Source organism: Triturus cristatus, chromosome 2_2, assembly GCF_964204655.1.
Source record: "Triturus cristatus chromosome 2_2, aTriCri1.1, whole genome shotgun sequence".
Classification (NCBI taxonomy): Eukaryota; Metazoa; Chordata; class Amphibia; order Caudata; family Salamandridae; genus Triturus; species Triturus cristatus.
In genome coordinates this window covers 1,182,562,989-1,182,580,946 of record NC_140582.1, presented here as the reverse complement: position 1 = coordinate 1,182,580,946, position 17,958 = coordinate 1,182,562,989, and the positions used below count along the sequence as shown (strand labels likewise).

The window sequence follows — 17,958 nt, the reverse complement described above, 5'->3', positions numbered from 1 at the left end:
ACCTTCAGGAAGAATTGGATTGTCCAGGTTAGAATCTTCTTGATCCTCCTGGTCAGCATCAGAGTCTAGGTCCTGGATGTTTTCACTTCCTGGCCTTTACTCTTCTGCTGCCCCACCCATCCTGCCTGCCTCATCAGACCATGGGGTCTTTCTGAGCTCATCTTAAAGCAGAGCCTCTATGAGGCGTTGAGTTCTAGGGGTTTTCCCTGTCTTCACTTTTCTTGATGCACACATATTTCTCAATTCCTGAAATGAGAGATGGTCACACTTATTCAGCAAGGAGCCACTGGCTTCTGCTCTTGAAGACATACTACTGTTGTGTGGTATTGCACCTACCTAACCTAGTGGGAACTACTAAACTCTCTTGATTTGGAGAAAGGTGGGTGTGCTAGACCCTTGGCTTACCCAACTCTGAGTTCAGTAGAACTTACTTTCTAGTTACCTATAGTGGTTTTCAGTTAGTCACTCAATGAGATTATCTGGTAAAGCAATAGCAAGCTTGAATCCCAACTGCTGCACACCAATGTGAGAAGTTTGCATGGTATATGCTGTCCACTAGTTATAGTGGGCACCTTGCACCAGTCCAAACGACCCTTATTGATGATTAGGTTAAAGACAACCTTTATTGAAAGCTATCCTAGTGGTAGCTATGGAGAGCAGCCTTCAGACTAAGTCTTGAAGGAATGTAAACAGCTTGGTTTACCAGATTATAACCTCTTGAATGACCAAATGAAAGGAGAACCACACAAGGTATATATATAAAATATATGTATTTATTACTAAACCCTCTCTACTAACCTCTTTATGAGATTAGAGAGCAAGGCATACAATATTAATACACTAGAACGACAGTAAGTAGCACAATACATAGTGGGCCCCAGGGGGAGACCAAACCATATATTAAGAAAGTGGTATAACAACCACAACTTGATTAGACACAGTGCCTAGAGCATGTAGAATCGCTGGGACCCCAAGGTACCACCCAAGGTTGAGACACAGGGGACCCACGGGGGATGCGTGCAGTGTAAGAAGACAGCCACGAGCTCCGTACAATCCTATGGGAAAGTCGCAGTTGGAATTTTAAAGATTAAGGACACTTAAGAGAGGACTTTGAGTAAACCCTTTCAAACTTAGAAGATTCTAAGGCCAGCACCCATGTGAGCACCAGAGTACTCGTGTTATCTAATCCAGGGAAGCCGGGTGCATAGGTGTCAAATGGTGTCGGGAATCTTCGTCGTTTCTATGGTGAGATGCTGCAAAGTGCTGCTGCCGTGAAGAGGAAAAGTGTCCGGTGTGATCCAAGCCTGGATCGGAGATGTGAAGAACCTGAAAGCAGAGGGGACAGAGTCTGGGTCACTTGCTAGTGACCAGGGGCCTGGTAGACGAATGCCCTCCGTTGTCGGGTGCCTCAGGTGCGGAGGTAAATCTTGACTGTGCAGCCACGGGGACCAGGAGACGTCGACGACAACCAAAGTCCGCAGGTGAACTGTCCCACAAAGGATGTCGAGTGCTGGGGGGTCGGTGTCCGGATTGGAGACCAACAAGCCTTGACAACTGCAACCCACAAGGTTAGAGTAAAGATGCTTCGGTGTGGACCAGCAAGGTCCTGTGGACTCCCCAAGCGATGGAGTGTCAGGGCACGCCTGGAGCAACCAGGTAAGCCCTTTGAAAGTTAAAGTTCCCTTCTCAGGGACCCACAGGTCGACGGACCAGGGATTGCGAAGGGATCTCGAGAGGAAACACAAAACACCAGCCCATGGAACACTCTTGGAGTGTAGGCCAGTGATCTTCGGTGGAATCACTGCTCGGGGTCGGGACTACACATAGTCCAAAGCACAGCCTCAGGGGTCGCCAAAAAGCATATGCTGCTGCAAATGTGGACGGTGTCCAGGGGTTCGGGTTGTACGGTCCGAGGGCTTTGGGTCTCAGGTTTGCTGAGAGCACTGATCGGCCTCGGGGAAGCTTGTGAACCTACCTCCTGTGTTGCAAAATCTTCGGAGTCCGTCGGGAGCTGCGTAGACGTAAACTGGTCAGATGCCTGCCTTGCAGGGGTGTAACTCCTTTACTCCAAGGGAGATTCTTCAGTTGTCCAGCAAAGCGTAGATTGTCGAAGGATACTTGGTTTCTGTAGCAGAGTTTAGTCCAGGTTATATCTAAAGTTCTGTAGCCAGGGGTTCCTACTTTATACCCAAGGAAGGGGTGGGACAAACTCTGGGGATCCACCTATTGGAGGGTCAGGACAGAGGGGTGGCTACACCCAGGTCCTTTGTCCAGTGTCGCGCCAGAGCAGGGGCTTATAGTCACTGCAACCGGTTTGAGCTGGACTATGCACAGGGACACCAAATGTGCCCCCAGTGTAGACATCAAACCACTCTGAGTGCACCCACCCAGCCCCAATACACTAAAGTCTGTCTGGGAGGTGGTCACACCTCCCTGTGACAGGAAAACTATTGTCCAGCCATCCCCTGCCGGAGTTTCATCCAGCAGCAGGAGGGCAGACTCGTGTCTGTGGCTGGCAGCATCCATTTTGTGAAGCCAGGGCTTGCAAAGCTGGTACCGGGTGTACCAGTGCTGTCATATTTCTCCCTCCAGTAGGGTGGAATCATACCTCTCACACCAGTTACTGGTGTGGAGGTATGATTCCAAGGAGTTTGACACCAAACACAACATGTTTTCATGCAGCCATTTTAAAGTTAGCAATTACCGCTAGGTTATGATGCAATTAAGAGTTTATGGTATGGCTGCATCACAAACAACCCCAGAATAGAGGTTCTGAAGGCTGCAGAGGGGCTCTGCTCATGCAGGTGCACCCTCTCACATAAAACCCAGGACCCTACCTTCAGGATTGATAAGGCCTGCTATAGGGGTGACTGATAGGTTTATATGTGCAGTGATATGGATAGATATAGTGAACCTATATCTAAGTAAGGGGTGCATGCACCACCTTACACAGGCTGCTGTAGCAGACTTGTTGTGTCATTTTGAATGGTCTCCCCGGGTCGGCATAATACATGCTGCAGCGCTTGAGAGGCCTCTGGGGTACCTATGCCCTGGGTATATAGTATACCATATACTAGAGACTTATAAGGATACCCCAGAATCCAATCTGAAGTGTACCTAAAGTACATGAACAACCAATTTAGGGAGAAAGCAGATAGACTGGGGTCCTGTTTAGCAGGATCCCAGTCAAACTAAGTCGAAAACCAGCAAAACACCAGGTAAAAAGTGGGGGTAACCATGCAGTCAGATTCCACTTTCCTGCATTTAGCCATTGCTGACTATAAATGTATATCTCTTTTAAATTCCCTACAATGATTCTGATGCGACAACGAATGTAAATAGCTGTCACTTGCCTCGCTAATGTAGTCATTATTTCATTCCTTTTCCACTTATATGTGTTGTGAAAGATCTTATCCTATTATCATTTGATATAAAGCGCTCTGTCATTCTTCTGGGACTTGCAGCGCTATATAAAAAATTCGAGAATTAATAGATAAATGTATGACAAGATTCAATAAAAAGGCAAGTCAATGTAGGGCAACTGTGTTTGTTGTGTGAGGAATATTCATGTTGTCTAGGCTGATCTGTTTTGCAGTCGTTAAGGAATGGAGATAGACATAACCAATGTGGAAATACCAGAAACAACTCTGCATTGATATGTAGTGGAATAAAGGTCTTCAAATCCAAGTCTGCAAAGACTCATCCTCTATACTTTTTGGAGGTAACCATAAACTGCAGATGGGGTTGGCGGAGCGGATAACGAGCTGTAAAGTACATATCATCATTCATTTGGTGGCGACATAGCCCAGCAGCTCTGCGACTCAAGAGCGTGAGCCCGAGACCTGAGAAATTATCTTTATAATGTGAGATTGTATCAGCCAGACAGTTACTCTACTAATCTTGAAAGTTGGGATACCTAACCAACCTAGGGCGTGGACTCTAAAGCACTGATTTTGTAGTTGTTGAATACTACATTCAACAGACGTAGATGTAAAATGTGATGTCACATAATGCCTAAGATCTGCCATAACGTTTTAGAAAGGCTGGACACCTATCACTTGCAATTCGAAATACTATGGAACGATTTCAATGGGAATGCAGAGAGCCGCACTATTCCTTTATGGAAGAAAGTAGACAGTAAGGGTATGAAATGGAGTACTCTAACAAACTGACTAAGGGGCTGATTTATAAATGGGTGGACGTCCCTTTGTTCCCCCAGGGGAACGCAGTAAATTACTCCATCCCCCATGTCGTTGGCGGGACCCCCTGCCATATTTATAAATGACCGTCAAGCAGGCGGTCATTTATAATGCATTGGCAACAACTGCCATAATGATGGTTTCTGCCAATTAATCTCCCTTTTATTATTATTATCAACACTTGTAAAGCGCAACTAACACCCTACCGACAACCTGGCGCTGTGATATGAATGTCTAGATAAGCGTAGATACAGATGGGATGCAGTTATCAGAGGAAGAAATGAACAAGATGGCAGAGGGCATACTCTAGGATAAAGCCATGTCTCTACCCTTTTTCTGAACTGCAGAAGATCATCCATTCGTGTAATGTCAAGTGGAAGTTTGTTCCAGAGGCGTGAGGCTGCCGTGCTAAAAGCCCTGCCTCCTGATTTAGTTTTTTTAACTCTGGGCACCTTCACCAGATTAGCCGAAGAGAAGCGTTCGGGGAGGGGCATACCATATGAATTTGTCCTGCAGTGATTTGGGTCCAGCGCCATGCAAAGCTTTAAACACTATACATAGTGCCTTAAATTGTATCCTCTGCGAAATTGGGAGCCAGTGCAACTCTGACAGTGCCTGAGAGGTGGAGGAACGGCGTGATCTCATCAGTGCCAACTTGGCTGCCATGGTCTGTATTCTCTGTAATCTCTCGATCAAATATCTTGGCGATTCCAGCAGCAGGGCGTTACAGTAGTCCAACCTACTGAGTTTAGTGCTTCTAACTATCAATATTCTAGCCTGTTTTGAGAACATTGGGAGAATCTTCCGAAATGCTCTAATCAAGGTAAAGCAGCTCCCAGCTGTTTTGTTAACATGGTTTTCAAGTGTCAGTTTACTATCAAACATGACTCCCAGGTTACGTACTGTGTTGCTGGCAACCAATGGGGTAGCAGTGGGAATAGGCCAGAAATCAAACGGGAGTGTAGGGGAAATTCTACCTACTGCACATTGCAGGATCTCTGTCTTGTCGGCATTGAATTGAAGAGAATTCTCTCTAAGCCAAAATGCTGTGTCCCGCAGACCGGCATGAAAGTCTTCTAGGGATACAGATTGCTCACCCTCAAGAGACAGAATAAGCTGAGTGTCATCTGCGTAGTCCACGAGATTAATGTTATGAGCCCTTATAACAGCAAGTAAAGGGCTCATATACATGTCGAATAATATAGGACTAATCGCAGATCGTTGTGGGACACCATGCAGAATGTTGGAAAACTTGGAGCGAAAAGGGGAGGGCTACTACTGCCTGTTGTCTAATAGGAAGATACGATTGAAACCCCTTCAGGCCAGTGCCCACAACCCCCACCTCTTCAAGCCTGGAGAGAAAAACCTCATGGATTCCCGTATCGAATGCGGCAGACAGGTCAAGAAGAATCAGTATAGCTGACTGTCCCCTGTCTGCTTGCATACGTAGATCGTCCATAACGGTCACCAGGGCGGTCTCCGTTCCATAGCCAGGGCGAAAACCAAATTGCACTTTGTCCAGAATGTTGTTGGTTTCTAAAAACTGGGAAAGTGCTTTACTGACTAATTGTTCCAAGATTTTGACTGGGTATAATTTCCCTATTTGGTGCAGGCCTGCATCATACTGAAGCAGCCCTGCACTGAACAGTTTTCTTTTTTTATTTTCAAAAAGATAAACCTGAAACTGGAACTTTTTTTTTAAAATAAAAAAATTAATACCCTCCTCCCATGGCGAGATGAGCATTATTACCAATTTATTGTCCTTTACCGCCAGGGTTTGCCTGGCTGTGATGGACATTAAAAAACGCCTATGTGACTGCCCATCTTAATTGGGTGGGCGGAAATATAGCGATTTGTCCGATGACCCTTAGGCTGATGGAGGGGTTTAGATTTGGCGGTGATCAAGTAGTCACCGCCGTAGCCAATGGTCCGCCCACTTCTAAAATGGGGCAAGCTGACCATTATAAAGACGGTATGCATACCCCCGCCTGTGTTATTATTACTATTATTTATAAACTTATAAACCACTCAGTTACCCAAAAAATGTTTCCCGGCACTGAGCAAAAGAGAAGATGGCAGATTCACAGCTTACAGACAGAGTACACATACCGCCAACATATAAATGAGTCCCTAAGTCAGGAACATCTGTAATAATATGGCTAGCAGTCACAAATATTCATTTTAAAGAAGTAACGTCTATAGAGGATGTAAAAAGCATGTTACTTCATTTCATATCTGTAGTATGGCCCTTTTCACTTTTTTTGTTATTGTGGAAACGCTAGTTATCGCGACGAGTTGTCTACTCATTCATGTACACCTCGTTTACTCTCCACTGGCTGCAGGATTCATTTCTCGATTGCCTTTTGGTGCGATTGGTCAGGTCACATGAGCAACATTACCAAGGAAATTGACGCTTGGTCTTTTTCATCACATTGGACTTCTCTACGTGCCGTCGTCAAAGATCTGTGACTCCCTCTTCTGGCGCGGGTGAATCAAACAGTGTGGATTGATGGATGGTACAGTGTGTGGGGGAAGCTAGCAGTTCTCTGTTAGTAACATGTTCTTTTTCAGGAAAACTGAAAAGTTCTAAAGCTTGACTTCAAGTGAGACACAACTTACTTGCAATGCACTTTCTTCATTAGTCAAATGGAAACAATTTTCATTTTAGTTGCATTCCATTTGTTTTATTACCTGAATTGATCACTGTTAGCAGATTGCTGAGTGCAGTGTTTGTGTAAGTCCACTGGGCTAGTGATTGCCCAGGCATAGTCTGTGGTCCCTGTGATCCCGCTCAGGGTGCTGATGAGGTCTTTCTTGTCCTAGGACATCTCTGCTGCGGTCCCGCCCCAGACTGGTGCTTCCTGTGCATAGCCTTGTGTGCCTTGCTGCCTTCGGATTGGCTCTTCCATTGGCCATCAGCCTTTTCCCCCAGATGTCTGAGGTTAGTAAACTGCTAAGTTGTATGGTAAGCATTGGACCAGGCAATGCTAGTATGTTTCGGTGCTGGTATGTTTCGAGTACTGGGGATGCGAGTGGTTTGTTGATAATGCACATCATAGGCTAATTCTCTTAGCTGAAAGAGCATCCCTTCGATGTTGGTACCAATCCACCTCCATGGTTACTGAATTATGTCTCCCTTGAAACTACAATAATTATGCATGCTCTGTATTTTTTATTATAAGCAACGTTTGTTCATACAATAAAACCATTTACCTGTTCGGCTACAGAGGGATCCTAAACCGCGGATTTATCCTAAGCAATTTAATGTTTTCTTTCCTCTTTTATAGCATATTTTAGACGTTGAGAGCAAAGCGCTCTTTCCAATCATCAATCGGAGTACAATAACAAATATAGACTGGAGATCACAATACAGATGTGGGTGGTGCATTTAGTGAACTAATTTGGTATAATGTCCACTACCCTCAACAGCACTGATGAATCTAACATTTTATTATTTTTGTGGTCTTTTAAAGCAAGGTGCTGTAGAGTTGCGTTCTAGTCTTCGCTAGCGCGATGACGTAGGCGCGTGGCGGCCATTTTGGAGGCTGGACCCACGATTCTGTCGGACGTTCCCCAGCGCTCTCCCTGTAGTAATAAATGTTAAATTGGTAATAAAGCCTACAATACTGATTACCAAGGTGTGAGATCTAATGCTTCCAACCCAGTAAACACCCACACTACAAATGGCGACGAGAGCTGGGACATACAAAGAAGAAGACCGAAGAGAGCTCGAGCACTAGGAGCACGTGGCCAGGAACCAGGGAAGGAGCCTCAGAACCACACAGGTATTCAGGAGGGAGAGCGTGGCAGAGGTCACGTTTGGACCTCTAGCACCATTAGAAGGTGCATGCACCTCGTGATCGCACAGGGCGAACCCCTCAGCCACCAGCAAGAGCCATAGTCATAAGACACAAGGGGGAGCTACACCAAGCCTCAACCAGTCAAGACAGCACACCACTGGGCAGGCTGTGCGGAGAAAGCTGTGACCCCTTCCAGACCACCCAAGCGAGCCACAGGCAGTCCGGGACACAGGGGGCACACCAGTAAGAGGCCAGCCAGGCAACAGACTTAAGAGGCAGAGTGAGACCCTGGCGGAGCAAGCAGTGCAAAGTAGAGGTGGGGGAGCGGCGGCACACCAGAGCCCCCCACGCCAGCAGAGACAGTCCAAGGGGAGAAGACGAGTCACGGAAGGAAGGAGTGGAAATGTGCGCCCAACCATCCTCACTCACGACACCGATCCCCTTCTTACCCAAACCGGGTGAACCATCTATGAAATGGGAAGACTGGAGAGAATACTTCATGAGTTATGTAGAAGCCCTGGAAGACGAGGCAGGAGAAGCGTTCCCCAGCAAAAGGAAGAAAAGGATTTTGCTGCACAATCTGGGACCAGAAGGAATCGGAGTATTTCAGAATATTGTTCCCACGCCGAGGCAGGCGGCAGATGACGATGTGTTCCAGCATGCCTTAGATGACTTAAACAAACACTACAGACCAGCGGTATGCACGTCTATAGATAGATACAACTTCCAACAAAGGAAGCAGGCAGAAGGGGAGTCCATAGACGAATACGTAGCGGCTTTGAGGAAATTATCCGGCACATGTAAATTTGGCATGTTACATGATGAGTTCATCAAAGACCAAATAGTCATGCACACCACCAACACGACGATACAGGACAAGTTGTGGGTCCACGGAGACGTGACATTAAAGGAAGTAATAGCCATGGTGAAAAAGGCGGAGCTATCGAAGAGATGCGCAGAAGCAGCGAAAAAGGAGGCGTCCCCGAGGCCCATGGTGAACAAAGTAACGGAGGCAGAACCGCTGGAGAGAGGCAAAGGAGCGGCGGGGGACACGAGGACGCAAACCAAGTGGACGTCCAGACCGACCCCGGCGAGGAAACCGGGCTCAGAGGGCAAGAACATGTGCTACAGGTGCGGCAGTTTTGCACACCCAGCGTACGACAAGCGATGTCCGGCCTTCAAAGCCAAATGCATGTTTTGCGGAATAATTGGGCATTATGAAAAAGTATGTCGCCGCAAGCAGAAGAAAATAGCGGTCAAATATGTTGCACGAGCGGAGGAGGAAGAAACGGAAAATGGAGAAGATGATGACAGCGTACTGTGCATAGACGAACACGTACTGGAAATAAGTTGCAACCGCTCAAAGAAACCACAGTATGACCTGGTGATAGGAGGGGTACCAGTACAGATGGTAGCAGATTCTGGATCCCCCTACACCATCATACAACGCAGCGTGTGGGAGAAACAATTCAAGAACCACATAGGAGACCACCTGGAGCCTCCAGACATCCGCCCGGTTACCTTCACAGGAGAACCCATCCTGATGGTGGGATACCGCTGCCTGAAGTTTGAATTCAAGGAACGATACGACAGTTGCAAGTGGTATGTGGCAGAGAAAGGCCCATCGGTCCTAGGATGGGTATATCAAGGAGATTTAGGGATACAGTTGAATCCAGGTGGTGTCACACAGGTCTTGATGACCGGCGACGAAAGACGTCCAGAGACAGGGAAGCTGAAGACAGAATTCCCCAACGTGTTCGGGGGCAAAGTGGGAAAACTAACAAAATTCACGCACAGGATTGATCTCAAAATGGATGCCAAACCAGTGTACCACAAAGTGAGGAACATCCCACTGGCCATCAGAGAACAAGTGCAGCAAGAACTTCACAGACTGGAAGAAAACGGCATCATAGAACCAATAACGAGCGCCGAGTGGTTGGCCCCATTGGTGGTCGCAATGAAACCGAATGGAAAAATACGTCTCTGTGTGGACTTGAGGGAACTGAACAAAAACATCATCGCAGAACGGTTTCCCTTGCCAAGGATAGCCGAGATGTTAGCTAAAACCAAACGAGTGAAGTGGTTCTCGACTATTGATCTCACGTCCGCGTACCACCAGATCGCACTACACCAGACCTGCAGGAAGCTAGCGTCCTTCATAACTCCCTTCGGTTGCTACCAGTTCCGCAGATGCCATTCGGACTGGCCTCGGCGGCAGCTGTATTTCTGAAGTTGATGCACAGACTATTCGGCGACGTAGAAGGAGTGCAATACTTTCAAGATGACATCCTGATAATGGGCATGGACAAAGCTGACCATGACGCCAAGTTGTTCAAAGTCCTACAAGTGCTGGAACGCAACGGACTCACGGCAGAATGGGAGAAGTGCCGGTTTGGAATGACGTCGGTCACGTATTTAGGGCATGTGATCAGTGACCAAGGGATCACCCCCAAACAGTCCAACATCAAGGCGATATGCGATGCCCCACCGCCAAAGTCCAAGGAGGAAGTAAGGTCGTTCTTGGGCATGGCCGAATTTTATAGCAAATTTGTACAGCACTTCGCCAAGAAGACACACCAATTGCGACAACTTCTACGGGACAAGACCAGATTTGAGTGGACTAAAGAAACACAAGAAGAGTTCCAGAGGATAAAAACGGACATCAGCACAGCCGTCCCCCTGAGCGGATACGACCCACGAGCCGGATCGGTATTGACGACAGATGCCAGTGAGCGGGGCCTGGGAGCAGTCCTGATGCAGGAATCGGAAGGAGGAGAACTGTCCACCCTCAGCTTTGCATCCAGATCGCTGTCCCCCACTGAACAAAAGTACAGTGTTATAGAAAAAGAAATGCTGGCTGTAGTCTGGGCCATGGACAAGTTCCGTCAGTTCCTATGGGGCATGAGATTCAAGCTGAGAACGGACCACAAGCCCTTGATCAAAGTCCTCACATCATCAGGACATGCCACGGCGACACCCCGCATCGCAAAGATGACGTTAACATTGTTGGATTACAGATACGATGTGGAGCACATCCCAGGACAAAGGAACAAAGTAGCCGACTACCTGAGTCGAGCGTCAGCCATGGAGGAAGCGCCCAAGGCGTCGGAAGACGAGGACATCAAAGTAGCATTCATGGAAGATCACGAACGAGTGATAAGCGAGCAAGAGAGGTGGGAAGCGTACGAAACAGACACAGACTTGGAAGCAGTCAAGCAATGCATTATAAGAGGATGGCCGGACAAGAGGCACATGGAGGCAACGCTCAGGAAATTCTTCGAGGTGAGAGAAGAGTTGTCTGTCTGTGATCAAGGGATTTTCCTGAGGAGAGGAGAGAAAGTTGTGCCTCCCAACAAGTTGATTCCCCACCTTCTAAATCTCATCCACGAGGGCCACCTGGGAATCGTAAAGACTAAAATGAGAGTAAAGCAGACGTACTGGTGGCCGGCGATGGACAACCAGATAGAGAGGCATGTGCGGGAGTGTGGCCAATGCCAAAAAGCAGACAAGTCCCTGAGCCTGATGCGACCACCCCTAGGGAAATTTGACAACCCAGAGAACCCATGGGAGGACCTATCCATAGACATCCTAGGCCCGATATTGGACAACCAGGGAATCCAAAAATATGTGTTGGTACTCGTTGATGGGTACTCCAAGTGGCCGGAGGTGGATGTACAAGAAGACATGGTTACGGATAGAAAATTAAAGTTCCTGACGACTGTCTTCCTGGGAGAAGGAATTCCACGCTCTCTCCTAAGTGACAATGGGCCTCAATTTGTATCAGAAAAATTTAACACCTACATGGGAAGGAATGGCATCAAGATTAAACACACGTCTATAACAACAAAAGAACAAACAGCTGACTTAGGTCAAGCACTTAATTTCCATGTATCGTCCGTATAGGTATATGAGTGCCACAGCTTCCAGTATCCGCTGTCTAAAGATACTTGTAATACAACCAGTCCACAAAAGAAGGAAGGTGCACTCTATCACCAGTAATGCAAGGACCAACACTTGTAGTAGAAAAAGTTTCTTCTTTATTCATAGTCTTGTTTAAAAGACAGGCACACAGCCAACGCGTTTCGTTCCCCTGTGCCTTGGGAACTTCGTCAGGGCTGTAATAATTACAAAAACACCCACATAAATATACACATATAAAATACATATATAAAATACATATATAAATCACAATCTACAACGTATAAACATCACTAACAATTATATGAGGAATAAAACGACATTCTTTAAAGACCATGGCAGACTCAGAAAGTTGTATAGAAGACACACGTCTATATACCACCCAGCAGGGAATGGTCTAGCCGAAAGATTTAACAGAGTCATAATGGGGTCCATACAGTCGGCGATTGCGAGTGGTAAAGATTGGGAAAAAGAACTGAAGAACATGGTATGGGCGTATAGGATCACACCTACCAGCACGGGGTACAGCCCATTCCAGATCCTAAGGGGCAGAGACCCCTTCACGGAAGACAATGTAGCCTGGAAGGAGCGTACCATCACGAGCAAGTGGTCCCCTGCCGTAGTACACCACAATCTAGAGAAAGCGCAGAGGATATATACGGAACACTACAACCAAAGGAAACATGTCAAGAGACGGAGCTAGAGCGAGGTGAATGGGTGAGAGTCAAACTGGCCCAGTTACAAAAAAAAGGGGACAGTAAATTCAGTGAGCCGTTACAGGTGGAAGAAGTTTTCAACCGGTCGGCCCTACTCAGTTTGGTCACAGGATCGAATGTCCAAGTGCAACAAGATCATGCAATGGAACGGAAGGGAAAGAGGACAGGTAATACCCTCCCGGACACAAGGGACTGAGACCAACCCGGTGGACACTACCATAGGCAACCCAGGAGACACGGGTGGAGATGCAAATGCACAGGAGGGTAGTGAACTGGGTACCTCTGAACTCGGGGAAAACTACTACGGATCTCCCAACAAAGGAGTTTCCCCAAGTGTCGAAGAAGGAGATGCCAGTATCTCCCAAGAGGGTACCGATCACGCCACTAGCACTCCAGTGACATACACTCGGACTGGTAGGACTGTGGTGAGACCATCGAAGTTCAGAGACTTTGAGATGGGAGATGGACGGGAGCGTGCACGCAAGTAGACGTATTTTTGTTTAATTTGTTAATGGGAAAAAAGGGAGATATGTAGAGTTGCGCTCTAGTCTTCGCTAGCGCGATGACGTAGGCGCGTAGCGGCCATTTTGGAGGTCGTTAGTAGCGCCGGACCCGCAATTCTGTCGGACGTTCCCTGGCGCTCTCCCTGTAGTAATAAATGTTAGATTGGTAATAAAGCCTACAATACTCATTACCAAGGTGTGAGATCTAATGCTTCCAACCCAGTAAACACCCACACTACAGGTGCGTGTTTCCCAAGTGAGGCTTAAATTGCAGTTGTCCTCCAATTAAATAATCGCGGGTGATTTGAAAAAACAGAGCGACGATCAATCGCTTATGCTGCGGATTGCATCGCATACCTGGAGCGGCTGATTGTGTCTCCAAACTCCCAAATTGAGGCTTTCTTCGCGTGTGACCACCCTCACACTGAGGGACACAGGAAGCTTTGTAACTGGGTGGTACCTGCTCCCTGGAGCCTGCAGGAACATAGAAACAGGACTGTAAAATTGGAAGCTTCGTATCTGGATGTAACCTGCTCACTGGAGCCTGCCTGAACACAGAAACAGGACCGTAACTTTGGTTCTGTGTACGTTCCGTAATAAACATGGCGCGGTGAGTGAGCATTGCGAGAGGGCTGGACTAAAATTGAACCATTGAAAATGCTTTGCTCGCCATATGAGGCACCTCCCATGGCGCGAGGAGCATTATTACACTTTTACTGTCCCTTACCGCCAGGATTTGCCTACCATGTTTGTTTTGATTTATAATATTCAGTTTGTCTGACAACTGTGACTAATTTAATTATTTTAGTTTACTATATTCTAGAAGGTTCTGTAAGTTTGTACAGTCTGTTGCGGCTCCTCCTACGTTTTTGCAGAGCCCAGGTCCTCCAATTATGGCCTGGGTGGACTGGAGAGAGCCATTTGAAACTTACAAAGAAGCTCTGGGTGGGGATGTGTTTGTTGAGTTAGAAGTGCGTTTATCCTTTGGTTACTACACACTCATTTTTAGGTCTCGCCTGACCAAGCGCATGCGCTGATCTGGCGAGACTTTTTGAGAGGGCTCCAAAAAGTGCTACCAGGCCAGCCTAGAGCTACAGTGCATGTGCGCGGGTGCGCCGCGCCGCGCTTGACCGCGATTACTTTCCCTTTTGCGGCCGCACGGCCGTTTTGATGTTTGATCGAGATCCCGATCACTTTCGCGGCCGCATGACCGGTTGGCATAGCCAATAGGTCTAGCTTTTGGGACCTTATAAGTATTTAGTTATGCAACTGTTGCATGGCTAAACACTTATAAGGTCCTAAAGGCGAGACCTATTGGCTATGCCAATGTTTGTTTCAATGTATAATTAGCTAACAACTCATACCACTCAGTCCCAAAAATTCAATCCAAAAACCACTGTAGCCCAAGCAGTAGACACAAAAACTGTCAAAAGTAGCAATTATATGCAAAATGGTTTATTATAAATATTTTATACAGATATATATTATAAGATCATTTCATTAAAACTTAAAAAATATTTTGTTTGATTTGCGCAAGAGATAACTATTGCCACAATGTACAAAAGATTAAAAACCTAGTTCATATGCAGTCAATACTCAAACTATCTACTCGTACTATATGGGTGAAAAGAAAGATACCCTGTACACCTATGTTACTACACCTAAATCTTTCGAGAGAAAAACACAGTTTTGTCATTAAATTCAACACATTCGTAAAGGCAAAGATGTATTGACAAGGACCCGAAACAAGCACTTTACTCAGTATCTATGGTTCTAGTCAGGTAGACGAATTGTGCAACAGAAGCGTTGACGCGTTTCGACGGTGTTTATAACTAAGCCATCTTTTTCAAGACAAAGTTATGCACTCTCGATTTATCCCGCAAAGTTGAACATTGAACTCATGCCTGTATATAAAACAGATGAATGCTTACATAAGTATCCGTTACAATTCACAATTTACAAATACATCAAAAGCTTATATGTCGCACAATTTATCCACATTCTGAAAGAAAATGGTTAAAAATGTACTAACTACAACACACCCTGAACAAATAACAATAAAAAGAACAATTCTTTCTAAATTTCATACTAGAGATGGACATATTTGAACTACTGAATGAGCTCAAAACTAGGGCAAGAGTCATACAATCACCCATACACTTTGTAACCTTGTAACCTCAACCAAATTAAATGTGCTTCCTGTAATTCAAAGGCTAAATTATTGTCTCCTCCGCCGCAGCGCCTGCGCGTGCTGTAGCTGAGCCCGCAAATAAAATACATTCAATGATGCTTTAACTAGTCTAAAATATATTATTAAGGGCGACTGACCTGATTATAGTATCCCAGCTCTTATTTATTGTCGCTGTTTCACAGGTCTATAGGAAATCTTCTAAACTACCCTCATTTGTTGGCGCCCCTCAAATATATCTGTTTAAGCGGGAAAGAGGAAAAACATTATAAGTCCTCTGTTTTAGTTCATGAAAAAAAAAATTCTATTGCTTTCATATAAGGGAGAATGATGTTACTTTATGAATAACAGTCGTTCCTTTAAAAATGTCCGGGACCACATCTATTAGGAGTCTCCTTGGTATGATCTATAACATAAAAAGACATATTATATGATCCACCCGGTATTCCATTACTACCGTGGCACCATGCCTACCTTAATAGAAAGGGCTTTCAGCCCGCACTTCGTTTAGGTTACAGTAGCATCTTCTGCACTCCACGGGGAAATAGACGTTTCAGAAACTATTTGTATGTCTTAACTGTGAGAACTTGGCCTGGTATACGCTGTCCACTAGCTATAGTGGGCACCTTGTACCAGTCCAAACAACCCTTATTGATGGTCAGGTTAAAGACAACCTTTATTGAAAGCTATCATAGTGGTAGCTATGGAGAGCAGCCTTCAGGCTAAGCCTAGAAGGAATGAAAAAGCAGCTTGGTTTACTAGATTATAACCTCTTGAATCACCAAATGAAAGGAGAACCACACCAGGTATATATGAAATATATGTATTTCTAAACGCTCTCTACTAATCTCTTTATGAGATTAGAGAACAAGATACACAATATTAAAGCACTAGAACGACAGTAAATAGCACAATATACAATGGGCCCCAGGGGGAGACCAAACCATATTTTAAGAAAGTGGTATAAGAACCATGACTTGACTAGATACAGTGCCTAGAGCACGTACAATCGCTGGGACCCCAAGGAACCACCCAAGGCAGTGACACAGGGGACCCACGGGGAACGCGTGCAGTGTGAGAACACAGCCACGAGCTCCGTAAAATCCTATGGGAAAGTCACGGTTGGAATTTTAAAGATTAAGGACACTTAGGAGAGGACTTGGAGCAAACCCATTGAGATTTAGAATGTTCTAAGGCCAGCACCCATGTGAGCACCAGAGTACTCGTGTTACCTAACCCAGGGAAGCCGGGTGCATAGGTGTCAAATGGTGTCGAGAATCTTGATCGGAGATGTGAAGAACCTGAAAGCAGAGGGGACAGAGTCTGGGTCACTTCAGGGTGACCAGGGGCACGGTAGACCAATGCCCACCAATATTGGGTGTTTCAGGTGCATCCCATGAAGGATGTCGAGTGCTGGGGGATCGGTGTCCGGATTGAAGACCAACAAGCCTTGGCAAGTGCAACCCACGCGGTGAGAGTAAAAAGGCTTCAGTGTGGATCAGCAAGGTCCTGTGGACTCCCCAAGCGATCGAGAGTCATGGCACATCTGGAGCAACCAGGTAAGCCCACTTAAAGTTAAAGTACCCTTCTCAGGGAGCCACAAGTCGACGGACAAGGGATCGCGAAGGGACCTCGAGAGGAATCACTAAATACCAGCCCACGGGACACTCGAGGAGTGCAGGCCAGCAATCTTCTGTGGAATCACTGCTCAGGGTCTGGACTGCAAGTAGTCCAAAGCACAGCCTCAGGGATCGCCAAAAAGCATGTGCTGCTGCAAATGTGCACGGTGTCCAGGGGTTTGGGCTGCACGGTCCCTATGAGGGCTTTGGATCTCAGGTTTGCTGAGAGCACGGATCTACTTCAGGGAAGCTTGGAAACCCACCTCCTTTGTTGCAAAATCTTCGGAGTCTTTCAGGAGCTGCGTAGTTGCAAACCGGACAGATGCGTCTTTGGTGCCTGCCTTGCAGGGTAGTAACTCCTTTACTCCAAGGGAGATTCTTCGGTCATCCAACGTCGTGTAGATAGTTGAAGTTCTGGAATTCTGTAGCAGAGTTATGACCAGGTAAATCTAAAGTCCTGTATCCAGGGGTTCCTACTTTATACCCAAGGAAGGGGTGAGACAAACTCTGGGGACCCCCGTATGGGAGGGTCAGGACAGAGGGGTGGCTACACCCATGTCCTTTGTCCAGTTTCGCGCCAGAGCAGGGACTGATAGCCCCTGCAACCGGTTTGAGTTGGACTATGCACAGGGACACCAAATGTGCCCCCACTGCAGACATCAAAGCACTCTTGGAGTGCACCCACCCAGCCCCAATACACTAAAGCCTGTCTGGGAGGTGGTCACACCTCGCTGTGACAGGAAACCTATTGTCCAGCCGTCCCCTGCCGGAGTTTCGTCCAGCAGCAGGAGGGCAGACTCGTGTCTGTGGCTGGCAGCATCCATTTTGTGATGCCAGAGTCTGTGAAGCTGGTACCGGATGTACCGGTGCTGTCATGTTTCTCCCTCTAGTAGGGTGGAATCATACCTCCCACACCAGTTACTGATGTGGAGGTATGATTCCAAGGTGTTTGACACCAAACACAACATGTTTCCATGCAGCCGTTTTAAAGTTAGCATTTACTGTGAGGTTATAA

The 17,958-nt window shown here is 46.5% G+C and overlaps 1 protein-coding gene across 3 annotated transcripts in view; it reads left to right on the top strand.

Annotated features, from left to right (window-relative positions):
• Nucleotides 1-17,958, top strand: part of SFXN5 (sideroflexin 5) — a 1,315,749-nt gene that overhangs the window by 989,429 nt on the left and 308,362 nt on the right. For 2 of the 3 annotated variants that reach the window (XM_085642761.1, XM_085642760.1), the window contains exon 13: nucleotides 7,023-7,140. The exons of the other annotated variant lie outside the window; for it this stretch is intronic. In XM_085642761.1, coding sequence (XP_085498887.1) covers nucleotides 7,023-7,140 — 118 coding nt within the window. The remainder of the gene's footprint in view (nucleotides 1-7,022; nucleotides 7,141-17,958) is intronic. 3 annotated transcript variants of the gene reach the window in all.